The 23,194-nt window shown below is 37.6% G+C and overlaps 1 protein-coding gene and 1 long non-coding RNA gene across 6 annotated transcripts in view; one reads left to right on the forward strand and one right to left on the reverse strand.

Annotated features, from left to right (window-relative positions):
• Window positions 1–599: 599 nt before the first annotated feature.
• LOC138743354 (uncharacterized) lies at window positions 600–9,985 on the forward strand. Of its 2 annotated transcripts, none has more exons than XR_011344824.1 (3): window positions 600–795; window positions 6,433–6,484; window positions 8,013–9,985. It is a non-coding gene; the product is annotated as an uncharacterized lncRNA (long non-coding RNA). The 2 variants fall into 2 exon arrangements; XR_011344823.1 differs by lacking the exon at window positions 600–795 and adding an exon at window positions 4,776–4,991.
• Window positions 1,262–23,194, reverse strand: part of LOC138743351 (electrogenic sodium bicarbonate cotransporter 1-like) — an 86,686-nt gene continuing 64,753 nt past the window's right edge. Inside the window, exons 19-22 of one of the 4 annotated variants that reach the window (XM_069898572.1) lie at window positions 20,728–20,901; window positions 10,698–10,841; window positions 5,968–6,032; window positions 1,262–4,601 (exon numbers count right to left, since the gene is read on the reverse strand). In XM_069898572.1, coding sequence (XP_069754673.1) covers window positions 5,979–6,032; window positions 10,698–10,841; window positions 20,728–20,901 — 372 coding nt within the window. In that variant the 3' untranslated portion in view covers window positions 1,262–4,601; window positions 5,968–5,978. Of the gene's footprint in view, window positions 4,602–5,967; window positions 6,033–10,697; window positions 10,842–20,727; window positions 20,902–23,194 lie in introns of those variants that run through there. The other 3 variants (XM_069898574.1, XM_069898579.1, XM_069898578.1) reach the window with 3 other exon arrangements.

Here is a 23,194-nt window from a genome sequence, read left to right on the forward strand (position 1 = left end):
CATCAGATGCAAGGATCGACAATGAGATAGACAACAGACTCGCCAAGGCAAATAGCGCCTTTGGAAGACTACACAAAAGAGTCTGGAAAAACAACCAACTGAAAAACCTCACAAAGATAAGCGTATACAGAGCCGTTGTCATACCCACACTCCTGTTTGGCTCCGGATCATGGGTCATCTACCGGCACCACCTACGGCTCCTAGAACGCTTCCACCAGCGTTGTCTCCGCTCCATCCTCAACATCCATTGGAGCGTTTACACCCCTAACGTTGAAGTACTCGAGATGGCAGAGGTCGACAGCATCGAGTCCACGCTGCTGAAGATCCAGCTGCGCTGGATGGGTCACGTCTCCAGAATGGAGGACCATCGCCTTCCCAAGATCCTGTTATATGGCGAGCTCTCCACTGGCCACCGTGACAGAGGTGCACCAAAGAAAAGGTACAAGGACTGCCTAAAGAAATCTCTTGGTGCCTGCCACATTGACCACCGCCAGTGGGCTGATAACGCCTCAAACCGTGCATCTTGGCGCCTCACAGTTTGGCGGGCAGCAACCTCCTTTGAAGAAGACCGCAGAGCCCACCTCACTGACAAAAGGCAAAGGAGGAAAAACCCAACACCCAACCCCAACCAACCAATTTTCCCTTGCAACCGCTGCAATCGTGTCTGCCTGTCCCGCATCGGACTTGTCAGCCACAAACGAGCCTGCAGCTGACGTGGACTTTTTACCCCCTCCATAAATCTTCGTCCGCGAAGCCAAGCCAAAGAAGACATTTGACTGACTCTAAATAAGAACTGTATGTACCTGTTGCGACTTATCTACAAATTCAACTTAAAGACAGATTTAGGAACAGATCTCGTTCGTAACCTGGGGACTTCCTGTATTTCCACATTTACATCAAATGTCACATTCTGCATTTTGCAGTTCTGGAATTTCTTTTCTCTCATAGTCCTCATTTATCTTCCTCTATTTACACTCTTTCACACAGATCAGCTATAATTTGCAAATATTTATTTCCCTTCCCTGGTTGACCACCAAAGACAATATTGTTACTTGGACAACCTTCATTTCTCCCCAATTACAAACTCTCTTCTCTCTACACCTTCACTCACTTTCTCAATCTTCCAGTTCTATGGTCACAAATTTGAAATATTAATGGTCTTCTCCTAATATATGACTCTCACAGCATTTTTTTTGTTTCTTAACATTTCAGAATGCAATTAACCGCTCAGGTTTGATTCAGATAAAGTAGATAGAGGATCTGATTTTTTTTAATTATATTTTGTTGAATCAGAAAGCATATCAAATCAAATCTGGTGAAACTCCAATAATCTGGCACTCATCAGACCTTGTTGATGCCAGACTATCAGAAGTCACCCCCATTATCAACGCAACACATTTTAATTTTACTCTAAACATTTGCATACTATAATCAATTTTCTAGTGAACCAAATGAGTTTAAAATAGAACAGTGAATATAAAAGCACTCTGGGTTATGCCCATGTTCCTGATGCCTGGTGTTTTTAAAATTAAATTTAGACATATAGCACGGTAACAGGCAAATAAAAGAGGTTACTATCAAGAGTTGGTTATGTTTCAGCAAATGTAACCACTGATTTCAACCCGTGTCTACAACTCTTCCTAACTTCTTTGGATCATATTTGCTCCAATATATGATAATGTTACAAACTTTTTTAAGTCAAGCAGAATATCTGCACTGGTTTCAAAACTCTGGGATGTCGGTCACCATGTAGAATTGTAGATTTCCTTTGGAATCAGTCATTCTTACTTCATCTCTGATATTCACCTATTTGCTGCATGTCTGGACCAAGGTGGTAAAGAAGTTACAGCCCTCAAGACTATGTTAAATTCAACATCTTTGGATAGTTCTGACAAGTCATCTTGACACTGAACTACGATAATTTCTGAACAACTGGATGCCAGGTTACATTTTACTGTACCTAGCAGGGTTACAAATGGTTATGCAATAATCCACTGACCCAATAGCTTTTGTGTATCTTGCAACTGAAGGGCTCTGAATAATTAACTTCAGTAGCTGATTATCACTCATCCTGATGATTTATGTGATTTTTTTTGGCAAATCAAACTGAAAATCCATTCACAAAAGAAGATGTAAACAAGTGATTGATTGATACTAGCCAACATTTAAAAGATAACTTTTAAAATGATGTAGCTAAAATAAGATTGTGTAGCTATTTCACAACAAAGTATACTTTCTCTTCTTGAAGAGAATTCTGGTTCTGGAGAGGACTATGAAGAGAGTGCAGAGGAGATTTACCAGGATGTTGTCTGGATTAGAGAAGGTTAGCCAAGCTAGGGCTTTTCTCTTGGGTGTGAAGAAGGATGAGAGGTGACTTTTAATAGAGATCTTCAAGATTATGAGAGGCATAGATAGGGTGGGCAGCCAGCACCTTTTTCCCGGGATGAGAGAAGCAAACACCAGAGGACATCTGTACAAAGTGAAGGGAGGAAAGTTTAGGGGAGCCGTCAGGGGTACTTTTTTTTTAAAAAGTATGCACAGAGTGAGTGGTGGGTCCCTGGAATGCATTGCCAGGGGTGGTGATGGAGGCTGGTTCAATTGGAACATTTAAAAGACCCTTAGACAGGAATTTAGATGAAAAAGAGAGTGTTGAGATTGGGGAGATTTAGTTTATTTGGGTACATTTATATAGGTCAGCATAACATCCTGGGCTGAAGAACTTGCACTGTTCTGTAATGTTCTAAAGTGGATCAAAGCCAATGGGCTAAAACTGCCCATGTAGCCTTGTATATCGGCTGCCATAAATGGCACCAAATCCACACTGGTATTTTTCACCTTTAGTTCCATTAGTGTTTATCCCTCCCATCCTTCTTACGTATTTTTCAATACTTTCAGAAAGCATTTTAATTTCTTTGAATTGCTGAAAATAATTTGTAGCAAAAACAATTCCACCTTCTCCCCACCCACCATATACTTACTCCTAATCTTCACTTCCATTACTTTATAATTAAATCTGTTCCCAACCAATACCTCATTATTGGAAATAATTTATTTTGTTATGACCTTGCAAAGCTCCGAAGTATTAAGTCACCCTATCAGCAGATCAAATCTCTTCACAGGTGAATTCCCCTTCCTTTGCAACATTCTAGTAAATGTGTAAACATTGTTAAAACAAGTTACCTAAATTATACAGAATATTTTAACTAAAACCTATTCAAAGTCTTGTTCAAAATGAACATCTCCCTCCCTTGCCACAGTTCAGTATTTTTGTAGCAGGCCCCACTGTTGTAACATACACAAATTTAATCACATCTAAATTCCACAAACCATTCCTAATTCATCTCTCTGAATCATCTCTATGCTTGCTTATCTTAATTTAACTCAGTACACAACCCCTACAATTCTATTAGCCTTTAATACCTTGATACTCTTGCAGTTTTGGAATGTTAGACTTCCATTATCATTTGTTGTATCGAATTCCTCATTCTACCCAGCCACGACATAGATTTTCCTAACCTTACAATAATGTTCTCAGATTCTCTGTCTTTTTCTTCAGTTAAGCTATCCAATGCATGGGATCATGAAAGTACACGATCCAATGCATATTCCTTTCAATTTTTAAAATTAATATAGTTATCACAGCAAAATAATTAAGATTTAGATTATGTGAAGCACAAGCATTTTTTCATCTACAGGTACCCCAGTGGAATAATGAAAACCAATTATTAGAATTATCGGCCAGGTGTGGAAGTATTTTTATCAAAAGGCCTACTACCACCAAGTAAAATGTGAGATGGAGAATAAATATTGACTTTGCCAGTACCATTCAGATATCACAAAATGAATTAATAAAAATAAATTTAATCATGATGTTTTGAGCAATTGAGAAAGAAACTCCAGTTTGACGCCATAGGAGACTTGCCCTTAAAAATTCCAAGCCAAATTTGTATTTTATAATGATCATTTGAATGTCATTTCAATTTTACAGGCATCAAGATTTTAATTAAAGTAAAATGAAAATAATGTATACATGCTGTTCTCTTCCTAGTGTATTTAAAATGCACTTTAATCTTTGCACTTGAAAAAAAGTTGCCAGCCTTAAATGTAAAAGTAGATAATAAAATAACATTAATCTTTGAAAGAGATAAGAAAGAAAGAAGAGAAAGAAAAACTATCTTCCCAATCTTCTGACTATGAAAGGTTTTGTGTAAACATTTTATTCCTGCATATTTAAAAATTCTTACTCAAGTCAAACTCTCTTATGCTCAATGGAATCATATATTCCTTTATAACTGAAATTAATAAGGGTGCAAATGAAACTGTTTCACTTGCACTAAAGTTACTTTTCATTATCCAATGAAAAAAATGTCTTTACAAGGGAAGATATCACAGATTTAAAACAGTGACGTTAAGTGATTAAGAACTTGGTCGAGATTTCTTTACAATTTAATATACACAATGACCACACAATTTTCACAATATAATAGTTAGTTTCCATTTTACAATCAGAATAATTTTTTTTAAATTTCTTTCATTAACTGCATCTGTTAAGTATCAAAATTTCAACTCCTGTTCACAGCGAATGACCGTGATGTATAATCCTATCAAAATACAAATAAAGAATGGTTAAAGCATGAAAAAAAATTGGGACAAATCATTCATTATGTGCAGTTCATCTAGGATTAACAATTTAATAAGGTAATCATGAAAATAAAACTTCAGATGTTGCAAATCTGAAGTGAAAGCAGAAAATATTTGAAAATCACCAAGTCAGCAGGACCAGAGAGAGAAACTGAGTTAAGGTTTTAGCTCATCTGAAATGAGAAAGATCTAGGAAAAATTCTGAGGAAGGGATTCAAACCTGAAACATTAATCCGTTTCTCTTTCCACAGGTGCTGCTGGACTTCCTGAATGTTTCAACAATTTGTTTTTATTTAACAGAGTAGCGTTTTGTTGGTAATTCATCTTGATAAAAAGTTAGAGCATATAAAGTAAGCATAGCAAAAGTACTGGAATTCTTATGTAGAAACATTCTGAGGTATTATAATTATACATACAAGAAATGTAGCAATATTAGAATTTTACATTAGTAGATTGTTACCAATCTGAGGTTTGCACTACAGGCAATTTAAAAAGTAGCACAGCATTTGCAGTTTTGTAATATATGCTGTCTTGACCTTCACTGACAACATTAATCTTAAATATTCATAAATTGAGAATAATGTTTATCCAGAAAAATATCAATACCAAATCACTGATCTCCAATCATTGCACTGCAGTATCTGAAACATTATAGTCATGTTCAATAACTAAATTAGATTTTTCCTTTTAAGGCCACAGCTTCGCTGTGTCCAATGGTAACAGGGTCTAAAAGATCCTGAGATTAGTTGGCTACTCATTAGCATTGAAAGTTCTTCAGTGATCAAAACATTTGCTAGTCAGTACTTGGTAAAAATTAGCTGAGAAATTACATGAAATGGCCACCATCCTGGCTAATTTTGCAACCAGACTCAAGGTTTAGTAGAAAATCTCAAGAGTGATAGGGATGAGTCCTTGCTGATTTCTGGTAGGTTCTTCTTGATGATTTGTTATTGTAGGATTATGACAGAGTTCCCATTTTAATAAGAAGAGTTTAATTTTTCAACCTCTCTTAAAAGAGACAATTCATAAATTTGGAATAATTTAAAAATAAAGCAAAATGTTAATTTAATTTTCCAAAGGCTTCTTAAATATTTGCTTTAAAATTGATTCAAGGTTTGAATTTAATCCAGCCTCTATCCTCTATTGTCTTTTGAATATGTGAAAAAGAATGGATTATTGGGAAATAAGTGAGAGAATAGAATCAATGGAATAGATCTGAATGCCAAACTAAACAAATGGTCTCTTCCTATGTCATAAAGAAATACAGAAATCTGCACAAATCACACAACTCTTAATGAATTTGACGTGGCAACATAATTGACATACCTTTGTTTCTTTCAATTCAAGGAGATATTTATGTCAGGTGCTTTTTGTAGGTACTGGTATTCAGACTGGAGAGAAAATAAGTAATAAAATAAGTTCAATTTTGAACAAAATTATCTGTTTAAACCATTGATGTAATTCAAAATGAACATTAATTTGCTACACTTGCATTTGGATTTGCATTTATTCTACTCCCTAAGGCAATGATTTACATTGGAGCATTGTGACACTGACATCAGGTGCCCATTGCCATCTCTTCAAAGTAATCAAATCAAAGCAAAAATTGCAGCTGACACTATCCATTCCCTTGTTAACTCTAAAGTCAATTCTTCCAACTCACTCCTGGCCAGCTTCCCATTTTCCAGAAAGATAAGACTGTCCAAATCTTTCCCTCAAGAGTCCTTAATTTACTTAATTCTAAGTTACTTTGACATAAAAGGAAGTAAAGGTCCTCTGCTTCATTTTCAGCTGATGCTGGATTTGGCTGAAATGTGAGGAGAATGGCTTCACTCTGGACTAAGTAAGTAATTTATTACATGTAAATTGATTGGCTATCAAGTATGCATACAACTGAATTTAATGTCTGTGCAAGTGGGCTGGCTGTTTCTAAATCTGTGTGCGGCCTACACTTTAATTGACTGAGCGGTGGCTTGGTTGGACCATCAATTTGATGTCCATTCCCTTCACAGTCCGATATGACCATCTGCAGATGCTGGGGATCTAGTTTGGAGGGACCAAGGCATGAAACAAAACTTGGTCAGAGCAGATCGCAAAGGGGCATCAGAAGTTGGGTCAGTGGGCACGATGCTCCCTCTCAATAACAGGGAAGAACCTGGTTATTAGGAGTAAGGTGTTCTTGGTACTGCTGTAAGTGGCACAGATGTGGCCACCCTCCCTGCATCTCCTCCCAGGTTCATCTGGGGATCCAAAATGGAAAGGGACCCATGCACAAATCACCAAACAACAGATGTTGCCCAGTGAGGAACTTAGTGTGTGGCTGCATCAGGCTGTGCGTAGAACCAAAGTACAAGGGCACCAAGTGCTGAAGTTCTACCTGTCCCAGATATTGTAAAGAATGTTGCCCCATTACCACACAATGTCCTAGTCAGTTAGTCATTGCCACATTACCTATCCTTTGTGAAAAAGTTTTTCCAGAGAAACACCTTTGAGCACAGATCCATCAGGCAGTGGTCAGCATGGAATATCCTGCAGACTCTGAGGGACAAGAACTTGATGGATACTGTGTGGTGGTTCCCTGACCAGATTGTCTGGCAGAATGTGTCATCACCAGTGCTCAGACATAAGCACCAGGACTTGGCCTGGCTGGAGGTGAAAGGAGCTCACCGAGTCAGATCCTTCCTGTACGATAGAAATATCACCAAAACACATGTGGTTCCTGAAATGACTGCAGTGGAATGGAGACAGTTGCTCTCCTCCTTGCACAATATGGATTTCCTAAGAGTGTTTGTGGAGTAGGATGCAAGGGTCCTTGTCACAGTTCATCTCCAGCAGAAGCATGACAGATTCTGATTTATGGTCTATTCCACACAAAGTCTGACCTCCAGAACTGCTGGAAGATCATCAACTCCTTTGGTCTGCCTGAAACTTGTTTTCCTTTCAGCACACCGAGTTGTCATTTGAGGAAATGCTGCCAACTGCCATGTTCTTGGCTCTAGGTGTATGTGCTGAGGGAAGCACCGAGGTTGGCTTGGTGCAGCCAACATGAGGGCACTGTGGGGAAGAACCACAATCTAGAGTCCTTCCCTTGCGAGGCATTGAGGGGGTTAAGATGGGGAGGGGGAGGGGGAGTAATCACAAGTTGCGACACCGGTGGCAAAGATGCTAAACAGAGAGCAGTGATGGATGTGAAAGGACTTTGACCAGTTTTCTTTTGAAAGTAATTTATTGTGAATAAAGTTTTTATTTGAGATTGAAAAAAAATCAGTTGGATGTGGAGATCAGTCAGTGCAATTGCCTGCATGAGCTACAAATACTGGATAATGATTTGCAACTGTCTTTTAGTGAACTGGCTGTTTCTCTCATACCAGGGTGATGCATGTGACTGTTGTACATGACTACACTGCTAAGAGGAGGAGACTGTGACTGAGTTAGTGAGAAGCTAAATGTAAACAAACTATGTGAAACTGAGCTGCTCAAATGTTCTTTGTATTCATCTAAGTATATAAATACTCTTGGTAAGGGCTAAGCTGTTCACCAAGCACATGTTGAAAGTTAAGACTGATAATCAGAATGATTATCGTAATTTATCGTAACTCATTAGCTTGCTTCTTAAAAAAATTTCTTCACAAACTTTTCAGAAATGCAACAGGTTTCATTTCATGAAATTCCAAGACAAGGCTGAAAGTTTAGCATTAAATTTTAATATGTGGTTCCTTGTTTCCCTGCAACATGGTGTGAAAACTGCTGCCAGCCATGAGTGGCAAGCAAAAAAAAATCTGTTTAAGATACACATAAAACAGGATTTGAAAGTTCGTAAATTCATCTGTTAAGAATTTAAAAATCTATTTAGATAAAATAATTAAAGAACTATTCAAGAAATAGTGCAAAGAATAAAACTTTCTGATGTAGAAATATGCCGCAGCTTTAACTAGATTTTAATCTTGTCCTCTTGATGTAAAATAGATGGGTGTGATGTTAATATAATAACAATGAGCAAGGGCAGCACATTGTCCTCTTGCATAATTAAATCTGTCAGGATTTCCAGTGGACAGAAGCCATTTGCCAAAGCAAGAGCAGATCCTGATGACACTCCCAGTACCGCAGTGGGGAAATCCAACACCAGGAGTGTGATAGTTGGGTGAAATCAGCCCAAATATTATTTTTTTTAAATTGTGGGTCAGATGGACCAAAAATGGATAAAGTGAACGCTTAATTTTTTTTCCCAGGGTAGATGATTCGAGAACTATACTGCAATGCTTAAGGGGAGAAGGGAGGTACCTGAAAGGCAACCTTTCCACTCAGAAGCTAGTCAATATCCAAAGCAAACCACCAGGGAAGCTATAGAAGCAAGTATAATTTCAATGTTGAAAGACACTTGGACAGATACATGAACAGAAAGGATTTTGAAAGATATGGGTCATGTTACCAGTTCAGAATGCCAACCTGCTCACCGGAGACAAGTTGCGAGGAAGGGCCTGTTCTCTGTCATAATGCTCTATGACAAATGCCCAGTAAGAGAACATTGGGAATCCTCATTCATAGGCATTTCCTGCCCTTTTTTTTCCTCAATCTGCATGGAAGAGACATCTTACACTGATCTCTCCTTGTGATTTATTGGGACTGTTTCTCATTACTGCCCATCTCCTGCTTAATTTACCCCTCATCGCCAGCTATTAGTTAATTTCTGCTGAATTGATGGAGACTAAAGAACTCTCAAACTTTTATGTTTATAGGGTGCAAATGCCCAGCTCTCTATTCATCCCAAATGAATTTTGAGGCTTATGCTGCAAATGTCTATCAGTTTGCCCTAAAGTAAAATAAAGTTGACCTGTAAATTTGTTCATATCTCTTATAGAAGTTTTCAACATTCATCTTTTGTACATCAAATTGCTCAAAGTTTCACAAAACAGTTTGGAAACATGGGATTATATAATTAATGAACAACCCACCTGCTGACAGCAACACTACCTCTGCATTATTGGAACACATTTGCAATGTTGTATCTTAGACATTTTTCACATAATAGAAATATGTTATACAGATCATTTAGCAAAGAAATTTTGCATGAACATACTTTAAAACACTGTTGTCAACCTTTTTCTTTCCACTCACATACCACTTTAAGTATTCCTTATGCCATAAGTGCTCCGTGATCAGTAAGGGATTGCTTAAGGTGGTATGTGGGTGGAAAGAAAAAGTTTGAAAACCACCATTTTAATCGTACCTAATTGACTTGTTATGTGCATGGTTTCATAACTCCAAAGGAAATGGGCCAATGACAATTTTTCTCAAGCAAAATATTTCAATAATAAATGGTTAGAATGGTATGAGTACAGTTAAGCCAGGTTTTGCATTTTGGCAACTTGTAAACCCTCGAACAATCTTGCCAATTTAAAAGCATCATGTTTCACAGTGTTGGACAATTCTGTCCCAAAAATGATGGATTAACTGCATACAAAAATTACAAGATAAATAAGTTGTAGAAGTAATTCTAGATATGGAATGGCTCATATCCTAAACTGAAAATTGAAAGCAGTGATTCTCAACCTTCCCTTCCCACCCACATACCACCTTAAGCAATCCCTTACTAATCACAGAGCACCGATGCACAGGGATTACTTAAAGTAGTATGTGAGTGGAAAGAAAAAAGTTGAGAACCACTGCTTTCAATTTTCAGTTTAGGATATGAGCCATTCCATATCTAGAATTACTTCTACAACTTATTAATCTTGTGATTTTTGTCTGCAGTTAATCCATCATTTTTGTGACAGAATTGTCCAACTCTGTGAAACATGATGCTTTTAAATTGGCAAGATTGTTCGAGGGTTTACAAGTTGCCAAAATGCAAAACCTGGCTTAACTGTACTCATACCATTCTAACCTCATGCTCAATACTATTCAGAAGAGATGATACAAAAATACATCTGTTGAAAGCAAATCACTCAGTTCAATTTCCACCTGTTCAGCAAATGAAGTGGATTAAACTGCCACTAGGTGGCTGCAAAGATCTCAAGTTTCATAGCTGACATTTCTGCATTTTAAAAAGTACTTACATCTTCACTCTCAACAGCTGAGGTATCCTCTGCCTTTTCTTCAACTTTTCTCTCTCTCTCATGCATTACATCATCAAGCCAGCTTAGATCATGTCTACTGAAGATGCATTCGATTGCTTTCCGTACCCCCACCAAAGCCAGGAGCTGTCAACCATTCAATTAACAATTCAGTCGTTTCAGAAAAACTTGACGCAAACCAACAAAACATTTTCATATTAATCAAATAGTGGAAAACTTTTTAAACTAGCTTACTGCCATTTGAATTAAATTTGTGCTTAAATATTGCTGGATCAGGTCTTCCTGAGAAGTGTAAAGAAGCACAGGATTCGACAAAAGTCCCAACTTCATTGCAGGTGTTCACGTGAAAGGATGAATGATTTTCTCATCTGGTCTTATTTCAATGTGATTCTAAGATGAAAATGATCTGGCAACAACCCATAAAGGAATTTAAAAAGATGCTCAATCTCTCCTCACAGAACAACCCGTCATCCATAGAATCAACCTGGACAAGTACATATGGCAAGGCCAATAAGTAACACATGATTAGGTTTTTCAAAACAACTGATGAATGTTGTTTTGAAAGATCTAATCACAATATGTCACAAAGATAATGAACAGCCTGTGTTCCCCAGATGAATATCCAACCCAAGATGCTATCAATCATTTATACATAGCTTGCCACAAACATCCAGGGAAGGCTTTAGGGATCATTTTCTTCAAGACAACAGAATACAAGGGAGAGAAGTTATGATCAAATTATACTGTGCTCTGTTCATTGGAAGACACTAGACAAGTTACATTTGGAAACATTGTAGAGAAAGTGCAGACATGTTGTTATTTCATACATGAAAGGTAACATCTACAAGGATTGGAGATATTTCAGATGGACAATGGCTAAAGAACCTCTTCAATTATATTGCTGCTGTGAATAGAGCTATTTAAAATTTGGAATAAATTTACATTAAATGCCTTCTTCAAAAGCTTGTTAAAATGTATTTTTTAATGTTTTCCTTGTTTAAGATATTATTGCTGTGTGTGTCTTTTTGGATTTGAATCTTACACTCAAGCCAATAATTGTTTACAATTAACAATGCAAAAGATATGGAACTGGACAAATTCTTTATGAAATATTTGGTGTAAAGGGATGCATTTTTCCAATCTCAACTGATTGGGATATTTCTTCACAACAAGAAGTACAAATCAACATGTTTAATAAAAATGTTTTTTGATGGGAGAGAAAAGTTGCACTTAAATTTACTGACAGTGAGGATCCATGTAACAATAGTCTGGTGGGTAGAGGATTTAAAAACATGAAGGGTCCATCAGCCTTTCTTGTCACCTTGGCTGAAAATGAAGAACTACATTTTATGAACCCAGCAGAACTGTAAAGGAATGACTTCTTGGGTGTATAAGGGTAAGCAAATGAAAGAACAATGCAACACCTCAATTTAAGCCCAATAAAATTCACAGGATGTTGTGAAGGACTTCATCGATAGAGGTACCTTTACAATTTAATTACAGGTTGTTAGTAGCCCATGCTGCAAAGTTCTGCATCTCCTTCTTTGCTGACCCAGAGGCCAAGATATTTGACAGTATCACTATTGGTTAGCTCCATCAAAAATCACATTGGGACAGTCACGTGATGGAGTAGTGGCTGGTCGGGAAAACAGCCCTCTCCAGGAAAATAGGGAAAAAAGTTAGGAAAAAGCAAAGCATAACAAAAATCGAGTGTAAGAAATAGAAGATAAAGATACAGAGAAGAGAAAGAAGATGGCTTCTAAGAAGAAGAAAGTAAGAACAACTGGAAAAAAGTTTAAAAAAAGTCACCGAAGAAGAAAGAAAAAGGCCTTACCTACAGGAAGGAACAGGACGCTGTAATAACGAGGAGAGCCCGACCCTCGAGGTCAGTGCCTGCCCTACAGAGTCACGACCCACCAGCCGGTGTACTACAAAATTGGCTCTCAGAGCCAAACAGAAGTGCGCAACTGGGCAATAAAAGGAGAAAGAGGACACCGGCGGGAGGGGGGTTCAGCAGAGGAGTGGGCTGTCACAGAGCGAGCAGCTGAGGGACACCCGACACCAGGGCTCTCAGCTGGAGGATAAGGAAGACAGTAAAAGAGGGTGCGATGAAACAGACGTGGAAGACAGACAGAGGGAAAAGCAACAAGAAGACCAACATCAGGAAGCACAACAGACAAGCAGCCCAGGAGGGGAGGAACAGCAACAAGAGGCCCAACAAAGAGATACAAACAGCTCATCAGGAAAAACAGAAGAGACACAGACACAAAGAAGAGAAGAATACGACACAAACACAGATACAGACACAGAAGAAGACCAAGATCTTCACAGAGAAATAGAAGATAAAACTGATGGACAAAGAAATAAAAGGTAAAACTGGTAAACAGAATATAGATAAAGTCTTTTTTGAAGAACAAATGAGATCACTGAAAGAATGGTCATCATTGGAGTTTAATGCAATTAAAAGAAAAATGAAAAGAACAGAAGATAAAATGCAAAGGTTAGAACTGGTAATGACAGAAATAGGGAAAAGAGTAGAGAGTGTGGAAGAGCGGGAAATGGCTGTGAATGACAAGAGAAAAATTGGAAGGAAGTGACAAAAAAAGAGACACAAGAGTTGTTATCTCAGAAAATTGATATGTTGGAAAATTATAGTAGGCGAAACAACATAAAAATAGTGGGCCTGAAGAAGGGTGAAGAAGGCATAGACATGAAGGAATTTATAAAAAGATGGATCCCGAAGGTCCTGGGAACGACAGAAATGCAGGAAGAAATGGAAATAGAAAGGGCACACAGAGCACTAGCTCCGAAACCACAGACACATCAAAAACCAAGATCCATCTTAGTAAAATTGTTGAGATACACGACAAGAGAAAATATACTGGAGCGGGCAAGGAATAAAATTAGAGAAGATAATAAATCATTGGAATACAAGGGTCAAAAAATATTTTTTTACCCAGACATAAGTTTTGAACTCTTAAAGAGGAGGAAGGAATTTAATACAGCAAAATCAACTTTATGGAAAAAAGGTTACAAATTCATATTAAGACATCCAGCCGTGCTTAAAATATTTATACCTGGGGAGCAAAACAGACTGTTCTCGGATCCAAGGAAGCACAAGAATTCGCAAAACGTTTGCAGGACAGGAGAAGAGATGTATCAAGAATGAAGAACGGTGATAAAGTATATATAAAGATGTTAAAACAATGTATATGTAAAGAACTAAAGAGGGAAAAGAGAAGGGAAGGAAGGGAGTAAGGGGGAAAAAAAGAAGAGAGAGCTTTGTTATATGTGTTTTTTTTAAAAAGTGTTCTGGAGAGGGCTGGGTGGAGGGGGAATAACCGTCACTGCAAAATCAGTTGACGCTGCAAACAAGATCGCAATCCAAATGAAAAGGGAAGTTGTGGTTGCCCTGCAAGGGGTATAGGGCAACTCAGAGAGGGGGGGGAACTTTTGGGGTTAAGGTATTAGTGGATGTGGGAACTGCGGGGATACTTTGTCTTAAATGTGTTGTCGTACATTAAGTGTAATAAGAGAATAAGAGATGAAAATGGGGAAAAGGGGATGGAGATGGCAAAGAGCTGTATGCAAGATATAAGATGGCCATGTTGAACTATATGACTATAAACATTAATGGAATACATAACCAAATTAAAATGAAGAGACTACTAAATTATTGAAGAAGGAAAAAATAGATATAACATTTGTGCAGGAAGCGCAGCTAACTGAAGCGGAACATAACAAAGAGAGACTGGGTAGGACACGTAACGGCAGCATCCTATAATTCAAAAGCTAGAGGTGTAGCCATACTAGTTAACAAAAATGTACCAATCAAAACAGAGGAGGAAATAATAGATCCGCCAGGGAGGTATGTAATGATAAAGTGTCAGATATACTCAGAATTTTGGAATTTGCTCAATATATATGCACCTAACGAGGAGGATCAAAAGTTTATGCAGGATATTTTTTTGAAGATTGCAGACACACAGGAAATATATTGATAGGAGGGGATTTTAACCTTAATTTGAACCCAATGTTAGATAAAACTGGACAAAAGACAAGTAAAAAGAATAAAGTAGCCAAATTTATGGTTAACTCAATGCAGGAAATGAAACTTATGAATATATGGAGGAGGCAATACCCAAGAGAGAAGGAATTTTCAAATTATTCGGGTAGGCACAAAACTTACTCAAGGATTGATATGTTTTTGTTGTCAGCCCATATTCAAGGGACAGTTAGGATAACTGAGTATAAAGCTAGACTACTATCAGATTATTCACCCCTATTATTAGCAATAGAACTGGAGGACATCCCACCAAGAACATATAGATGGAGGTTAAACTCCATGCTACTTAAAAGACAGGAATTTAGGGAGTTTATTGAACGCCAAATTAAAACATATTTTGAAATAAACACAGGATCAGTGAAAGACAAATTTATATTATGGGTCGAAATGAAAGCCTTCATTAGAGGGCAGATAATAAGTTATGTGACTAAGATGAAAAAGGATTACAATCGGGAAATAGTGCAGTTGGAAAGGGAGATAGTAAGTACAGAAAAAGAAGTAGTAAAAAGGGATGATATAATGAAAGGGAAAGAATTGATGGACAAGAAAATTAAATACGAAACATTGCAAACGTACAAGGTGGAGAAGAACATAATGAAAACAAAGCAAAAGTATTACAACCTGGGAGAAAAAACACACAAAATATTAGCCTGGCAACTTAAAACAGAACAAGCTAAAAGAACGATACTGGCATCAAGGAAAAAAGACAAACAAATTACATATAATCCAACAGATATTAATGAAAATTTTAAGGAATTTTATGAACAATTGTATCAAACTGAGAATGAGGGGAAAGATGATAAAATAGAGGAATTTTTAGCTAAAATTTAACTGCCGAAATTGCAAGAAGAGGAACAAAACAAACTAATAAAACCATTTGAAATAGAGGAAGTACAGGATATATTTTTTTTAAAAACTGCCAAACAATAAAACACCAGGAGAGGATGGATTTCCAATAGAATTTTATAAAACATTTAAAGAGTTATTAATTCCTCCTCTCCTGGAAGTAATGAACCAGTTAGACGAAACACAAAACTTGCCAGATTCATGTAAGACAGCAATAATTACAGTAATACCAAAGATGGGGAAGGATCCATTAACACCAGCATCATATAGACCAATATCTCTACTTAACTCAGACTATAAGATAATAGCAAAATTATTAGCAAACAGATTGGCTGATTTTGTACTTTAAATAGTAAAACAAGATCAAACTGAATTTATTAAGAAAAGACGAACAGCAGACAATGTCTGCAAACTTGTTAATCTAATCCACGCAGTTCAAGGAAATAAGAAACCAACAATGGCTGTTGCTCTAGACACAGAGTAGAGTGGAATTACTTATTTAAAGTATTACAGAAGTTCAATCTACCAGAAAAATGTATAAATTGCATTAAAGCATTGTATAATGGACCGTTGGTGAAGGTTACAGTAAATAGATATGTATCGAGTCACTTTAAATTAAGTAGGTCAACCAGACAGGAATCTCCACTATCCCCCTCTTTGTTCGCCTTAGCAAGAGAACCTTTGGCAGAATTGATAAGAATGGAAAATAAAATAAAAGAGATAAAAATAAAGGAGAAGGAGTATAAAATCAGCTTATTTGCAGATGACATCATAGTATACCTAACAGAACCAGAGGTATCAGTAAAAGAATTACATAAGAAATTGAAGGAATATGGAGAAATATCGGGGTACAAGATCAACACAAATAAAAGTGAAGTGATGCCAATGAGTAATGCAGACTATACAGAATTTTAAAAAAAGAATCACCATTTAAATGGCAAGCACAAGCAATCCGATACCTAGGGATCAGGTTAGATAACAACTTAAGACACATGTAGAAACTAAATTATCAGCCACTAATAAAGAAATTGCAGGAAGACTTAGAACAATGGAAAGAATTACAGCTAACATTGATAGGGATGGTAAACTGCATTAAAATGAACGTGTTCCCAAGGATACAATACTTATTTCAAACATTACCAATTCCCTTAACAGAAAATTTCTTTAAGGAACTGAAGAGAATAATAAGGAAATTCTTGTGGAAAGGGAGGAATCCAAGGGTAGCGTCAGATAAATTAATAGAGAGGTATAATCAAGGTGGTTTACAGTTACAAAATTTTAGAAATTATTATAGAGCCACACAATTAAGGTATTTATCAGATTTTTACCAGACAAGTGAAAAATCAGACTGGACTAAGATAGAGCTAGATAAAATAGGGGAAAAGGTACCGGAACATATACGTTATAAGTGGGATGAAAAGCTGGTGCAATATAAAAACTCACCAGTACTGCATCATTTACTTAATACATGGAAGAAGTTCCACTTAGAAAGGAAAAAAATGAATTATCAAATACCAAAATTACTATTGACACAAAATTCGCTAATTCCTTTCACAATAGACAACCTTTCCTTTAGAGAATGGGAGAGGAAAGGAATCAAAAGAATAGAAAATTGTTTTTTGGGAAATAATTTATTAACATTTGAACAGTATAAATATGGAATAACTTATGGTACAATGTTTATATATCATCATTTGAAAGCTTATTTAAAGGATAAATTGGGAAACCGCTTGAGATTATCTGAAGGAAGCAGCTTTGAATACGTGATTACAGACACAATGGTAATTAAAAGAATTATAACCAACATGTACATTAAGCTGCAAGATAAGGAAAAATGAAATAAACTATAACCCTAAGCAGAAGTGGGAAAAGGATCTAAACATAAAGATAAAAATGAAGTATAGGAAAAGTTATGTTCTGGAACTATGAAGAATACAATGAACTCAAGGTTACGCATGATACAGTATAATTGGTTACAAAGGGTATATATCACTCCTCAAAAATTAAAAAAATGGGATTCAATATTATCAGATAGATGTTTCGCTGTAAGAAGGAAATGGGAACAACATTAAATGCAACTTGGGCATGTACGAAAGTAAATACGTTTTGGGAAGAATTAAATCAGATGCTAAATAAAATTACAAAAAATAACATACCGAAAAAACCAAAGATATTTCTTTTAAGTAACATAAGAAGTAGAGAATTAGGCCTCAAATTGGATAAAATGCAAAAAAAATTCATTTTGATAGCCTTAGCGATAGCAAAAAAATGTATAATGTCAACTTGAAAAATGGAAGAGAGCATAAGTATACAGGAAGTACATGAAAATGAATAAATCTATTCCATTGGAAAAAATAACATATAATTTAAAAAATAAAGTCACAATATTTGAACAAATTTGGGAACCATACATGGAACATATCAGAGAGAGCTTGCCTACGACCTCCATCCCCTAAAATGAGGATGAAAATGATAAGAAGACAAAACAACTAGATTCAGTGTGTAATAAATAGATGATGCATTTTTCTTGTTTATTTTCTTTTGTGTGAAAATATTGTTTTATGGTTTAATTGTATTGAATATTTATGGGTTATGGAGGGGGGTGGGTAGAGGGGAGGGAGGGAAAGGAGGGGGGGGGGAAAGGGGAGAAAAGACCACTGTGTAAATTTAATGAGATACGTTTTTCTACATATTTTGGTTGATATGGTTCACAGTGTGAAAAATAAAAAAATATTTTTTTACAAATCACATTGGGACACAAAGAAGAACCATTACCATATCAGAAAGACAATCTTCATATCTCACAAAAATGTTATCTGGCACAAAGCGTTCAATCATGCACTTTTCATTACAAAGTCCAAAATGCATTTGCAAAACTATTCTCAAATGTTCTCAAAAGACTTTTGTGAGCTGGGAAGTGGGTGAATCTCAGTAGTTCTAAGCACAAAGGTTATCTTCTGGATTTAAATTCCTAAGATTCCACAAACTTGGAGTTACAGAATTACGAACAGTGAAGCGTGAGACAAAGGAAGGCTTTGGAGGAAATAAATAGATTATTATTTAACAACTGTCTCTCCAAAAGATTTTTTAAATTAAATGGTGATCATTATAATCAGACAAATTAAGTTGAATAGTAATGTACTTGTGGATTGATTAGTTTTGTGTTGTGAATTGCAACTGAGCAAACATATAAACCTTCAGACAGGAAGAGTGAACGTTATTCCCTTAATGCCACAAGATACCAAAAAAGAACAAACTCTGCATTATCATCAGAAAGAAAAAGATAAACAGTACTTTCAGGGGAAGAGGAGGAAATCTTAAACAGTATCTCAAATGAGCAATGCAAAAGTGGGAATGAGACTGGGAAATTTGGATATGATCAGGAACTACGTTGGAACTAGACTAATTAATGGTAAAGTGGGCAATTGATTCTTCTATCCCATAACAAGACAGAATATCCCTGACAATCTTCTTCTTACTTGTACCTTCTAGAAAATTGACAATAACACCAGAATTTTTATTACCTAGAAAATTCACAGCACAATTCCAGGTATTGGATTACAGGATGATATCTAAATTTTCGACATGCAGCACAGTAACATGCCATTTCAGCCCATGAGACTGTGTTGCCCAAATTACATCCAATTAACCTACACCCCAATAGGTTTCGAACAGTGGGAGGAAACCGGAGCGTCCAGGGAAAACTCAGTCACTGAGAGAACGTACAAACTCCTTACAGACAGTGTGGGATTCGAACTCTGGTCCTAATTGCTGGCGCTGTAAAAGTGTGCACTAACCTTCCCTTGTCCCTTTACTTTTATTTCTGCTTAGTATAAATTCTGGTACAATGTGTTCAACAGCACTTTGCAAAGGATACTGGTTTGAAAAAGCTGCAAACTTGCATTTACTAGGTAATTTGCTGAAATCAATAAATGCTTGCTTTATTACGGAGAAATAAAATCCTTCTACTCCTCAGCAATAGATAATTCACATTATAATCTGATGATCAAATAGTAATAAGTAGTTACTTTTCCTTAAAAATAATTTATCCCAGTAGTCAAACACTGTTTAAGGTTATCTTGGTCATTTCATATGTCATAAACTCAATTTTAAAAAAAATTGCAGATACTAGAAAGCCAATGCAAGACCACAAAGACTCAGGGAAAAAAATGCTGCCGGTCTGAACCAAAATGTTGACGATTCCCATTCCCATAAATGCTGCCTGACATGATGTGTATGCGCTGCCTGCTTCTGTTCACATTATTACTGAACTACATCGTCAGGTCTGGCTCCAATGGTGTCATCAAGTTTGCAGATGACATGACGGTGATTGGCTTCAGCAGCAACAACAAATCGCAAGACAGAGAAGACGTGGAGAATCTCGTGATATGGTGCAACAGTACAACCTGAGTCTCAATGAGGACAAGAGGAAGGTAATGATGGTCGATTTTAGGAGGACCAGGAATGACCATCCTCCACTACCTATCCATAACTGTAGTGAAGAGCACCATGTTCCTTGGAGTTCACTTAATTAGTGACCTATCATGGACACACATCTCCTCACTTGGCAGGAAGGTGCAACAGTGACCGCACTTCCTGAGAAGACTGAAGTGGGCAAGGGTACCAGCTACCATCATGTCAATCTTCTACAGAGCATCCTGGCTGGCTGCATCACAGTGTGGTACAGTTGCTCTAGAGAAATGGATCGGTGGTCAATTCACAGGACCCTAAGAATGGTAAAGGGGATCACTGGAGTCTCCCTCCCACCCCAATGACATAATCTACCAGGATCATTGTCTGAAGAGGGTGTGCAAAATCATTGAGGACCTCTTTCAGCTACACCTATCGGGGAAGATATACAGGGCTACCAGGCTGAGAAACAGCTTCTTCCCGTGGGCAGTGAGAACGCTGAACGAGCAAAGGAATTGTTCACAGTAAACATCTGAGAATCTCATATTTACAAAACCATTTATTTATTTGAAGAGATGAATACTTGCCTATGTTCTGTGTGTCTGCACCTAGGACGGTTTCGTCCGATTATAACCCCTCCACCCCCCAAGATTTTAGGATTTTGTTTTTCCACGTTTAATGGAAACTTACCATAACTGGGAAGATGATTGCAGCATCCGTGGATTTGAGGACCCACAACAAAACCAGACACAAGATCTGAATGAACGTGAACAGGTGAACACGGCGCAGTGGGACATGGCGCAGATATATTAAATCAGGCTGATGATTGGAAGGAGTCAGTAGCAACTTCAGTCTGTCCATGAACTATCAGAAATAAACAAAGAACTGTTAATTAACATTGTGCTTATTTCCTCCACGGAACATCCATGTTTTATATTGACATCATGTCTCATGGCCCGTTTCCTTCACTGTGCTGGAGGCGGACGCACAGCTTCACGCCGTGTCTGCTCTGAGTGACAGCTGGTTCACTGGCCAGGCTCCTTCCCAGTGCCGCCCCTTGACGTCATCGCTGCCCCCACGTTAATGCCCCCCCCCCAACCATTCCCAGGATCATCGGCTCGGGCCTGGGTCAACAAGGGCCAAACTTGAGCCAGATATTTTAAAACATTTTCCAAGTCGAGTTCCTTCTCAACTCTTGAAAAGAGGAACCCCAGTGAAGTTTCTTGGGCCGCCCACTTTCGAAGGGCGACAGGTTTGCAGTGGGGCCCCGGGAGAGACACGCCGAGGACCCGGCACCGAGGATCCGCACGTCAATCATCCGGGGAGGACGGAAGTGACGTCACCGGTGAGCTCCAGGGCGAGTCTTGTCAGGAGGGCCACGGCGCGGGGTTCGCCTCGCAGGTATCGTCCCCCCCCTTCGGCGGGCTATACGGCAGGGAGTTGTGCGTATACAAAAGATCTAGACAAATATATTGGAGGAGCTTTGGACCCAACCAAAATTAACACATTTCCAAATGTTCCTATTAATGAGATCTGCAAAAGTTCAAGGACGAGGAGCTGCTGGGACAAGGATTCGAGCACATCAGCTCAAATATGCAATTAGGGACTAATTTACGCATTTAACTTTCTGGGACTGAGAATCAAATGTGTATCTTTCAGCAGACGCTCCATGAACCTGCCTCTCACCAACCTTAACAGAGTAAAACACGAAAGTCTGTGGAAACCGTGGTTGAAGTAAAAACCCAAAGCTGGAGAAACTCAACAGGTCAAACAGTGTCCTCCTTGATGTAGCAAAGAACCAACGTTTCGGGCTTGAGGTATGGACAAAATGTGGGCAGGCGGACCACACTTTCCAATACATTGTGGAAGGGCTCAAGCTCGAAATGTTACCATAGCGTTAAAGCTCAAAAATCTGCAGATGCTGTGATTGTGTGAAAGCACAGAAATGCTGGAGGAACACAGCATAACTTGAAGGACTCAGGCCTGAATCATTGGTTACGTATCTTCATGTCCTATGGATGTGGCGAGACCTGAGTCAAAGAGCCATATGTGGCTCACGAGCCACATATGAATAAGCGACTGAACATCAGCTACTCACTCTGGCAACTTTAATTGCCTCTTCAGCAGTGATTTCTCTGATTTGTCCACATTGTCTGATTCAAATAATTGCATCCTGTCTTGAACTGGTCCCATTAACAGATAACATATACATGCCAATGGAATCATTGGATTCAGTATTAATAAATGCGGTAAAAGTGGCAAACTGCTGACATTTTACATGTTTGGGAATCTAACCAAATATCGAAAGTCGAATGTTGAGTGATTCCTTTAAGTCTGATTAGTTATTAATGTTTGGAAAATATATTAAAATCTCTGGCTCCTATAGAAAGAATTCTAGCTTGAGACTCAAATATTTAATTTTCTTGCAGTGCAAAAGTTCAGAATAAGCATAACATTAATAGTCTCTGAGGTAGGAAGGAACCTAACACCTAAAAAGTTAGAATGAGGTTATGTTTGACCATTGTATCCCCCTCCCAAAAAAGAAATGGCAAAACAAAATCTGTCGATAAATACTTCCTGAACATCTGCTGTAAAACTACCTGGCCTTAAGTAGTTATAAGAAGACAGCAACATTTCTTTAACTTTTTGTCCCAACAAAATCAAAATAGTGCAGAGCCAATCAGTTGCTGTATATAAATAACAACTTAAGATTTTTAACGGAAAAGATTCAATGGAAGGGAACAGGCCTTCCTAGTGCATCCATTATGTACTCAGCTTCAGATTGTTACCAATTCATTTTCATACATTGTGGATGATGAAATGACATTTCATTAACATTGTTGGTCTTGTGCATTAGATGTTTCAGCTGGCAATCTGTCACACTTCAAAGAAAAGCATAATGAACAAAGGAAGTCTTCAAGGGAGCATCAAAATCATGAGAGCCAGGCTGGGAAATAGCTTATTCCCACATTCTGTGGGATTTGTGGAGTTCACTTCAATTGGTGCGGACTAGAAGGGCCTGTTTCCGTACTGTAATTGTTATATGGTTACATGGATACAGATTTATCTAAAGCCGAGTGTGATCCTTGTGAAAAATATACATTAAAGAGAAATTAGGGAATGCATTGAGAAAAATCAGCCTCATTTACTCTTTCTA

This window comes from Narcine bancroftii, chromosome 9 (genome assembly GCF_036971445.1).
Source record: "Narcine bancroftii isolate sNarBan1 chromosome 9, sNarBan1.hap1, whole genome shotgun sequence".
NCBI classification, from domain to species: domain Eukaryota; kingdom Metazoa; phylum Chordata; class Chondrichthyes; order Torpediniformes; family Narcinidae; genus Narcine; species Narcine bancroftii.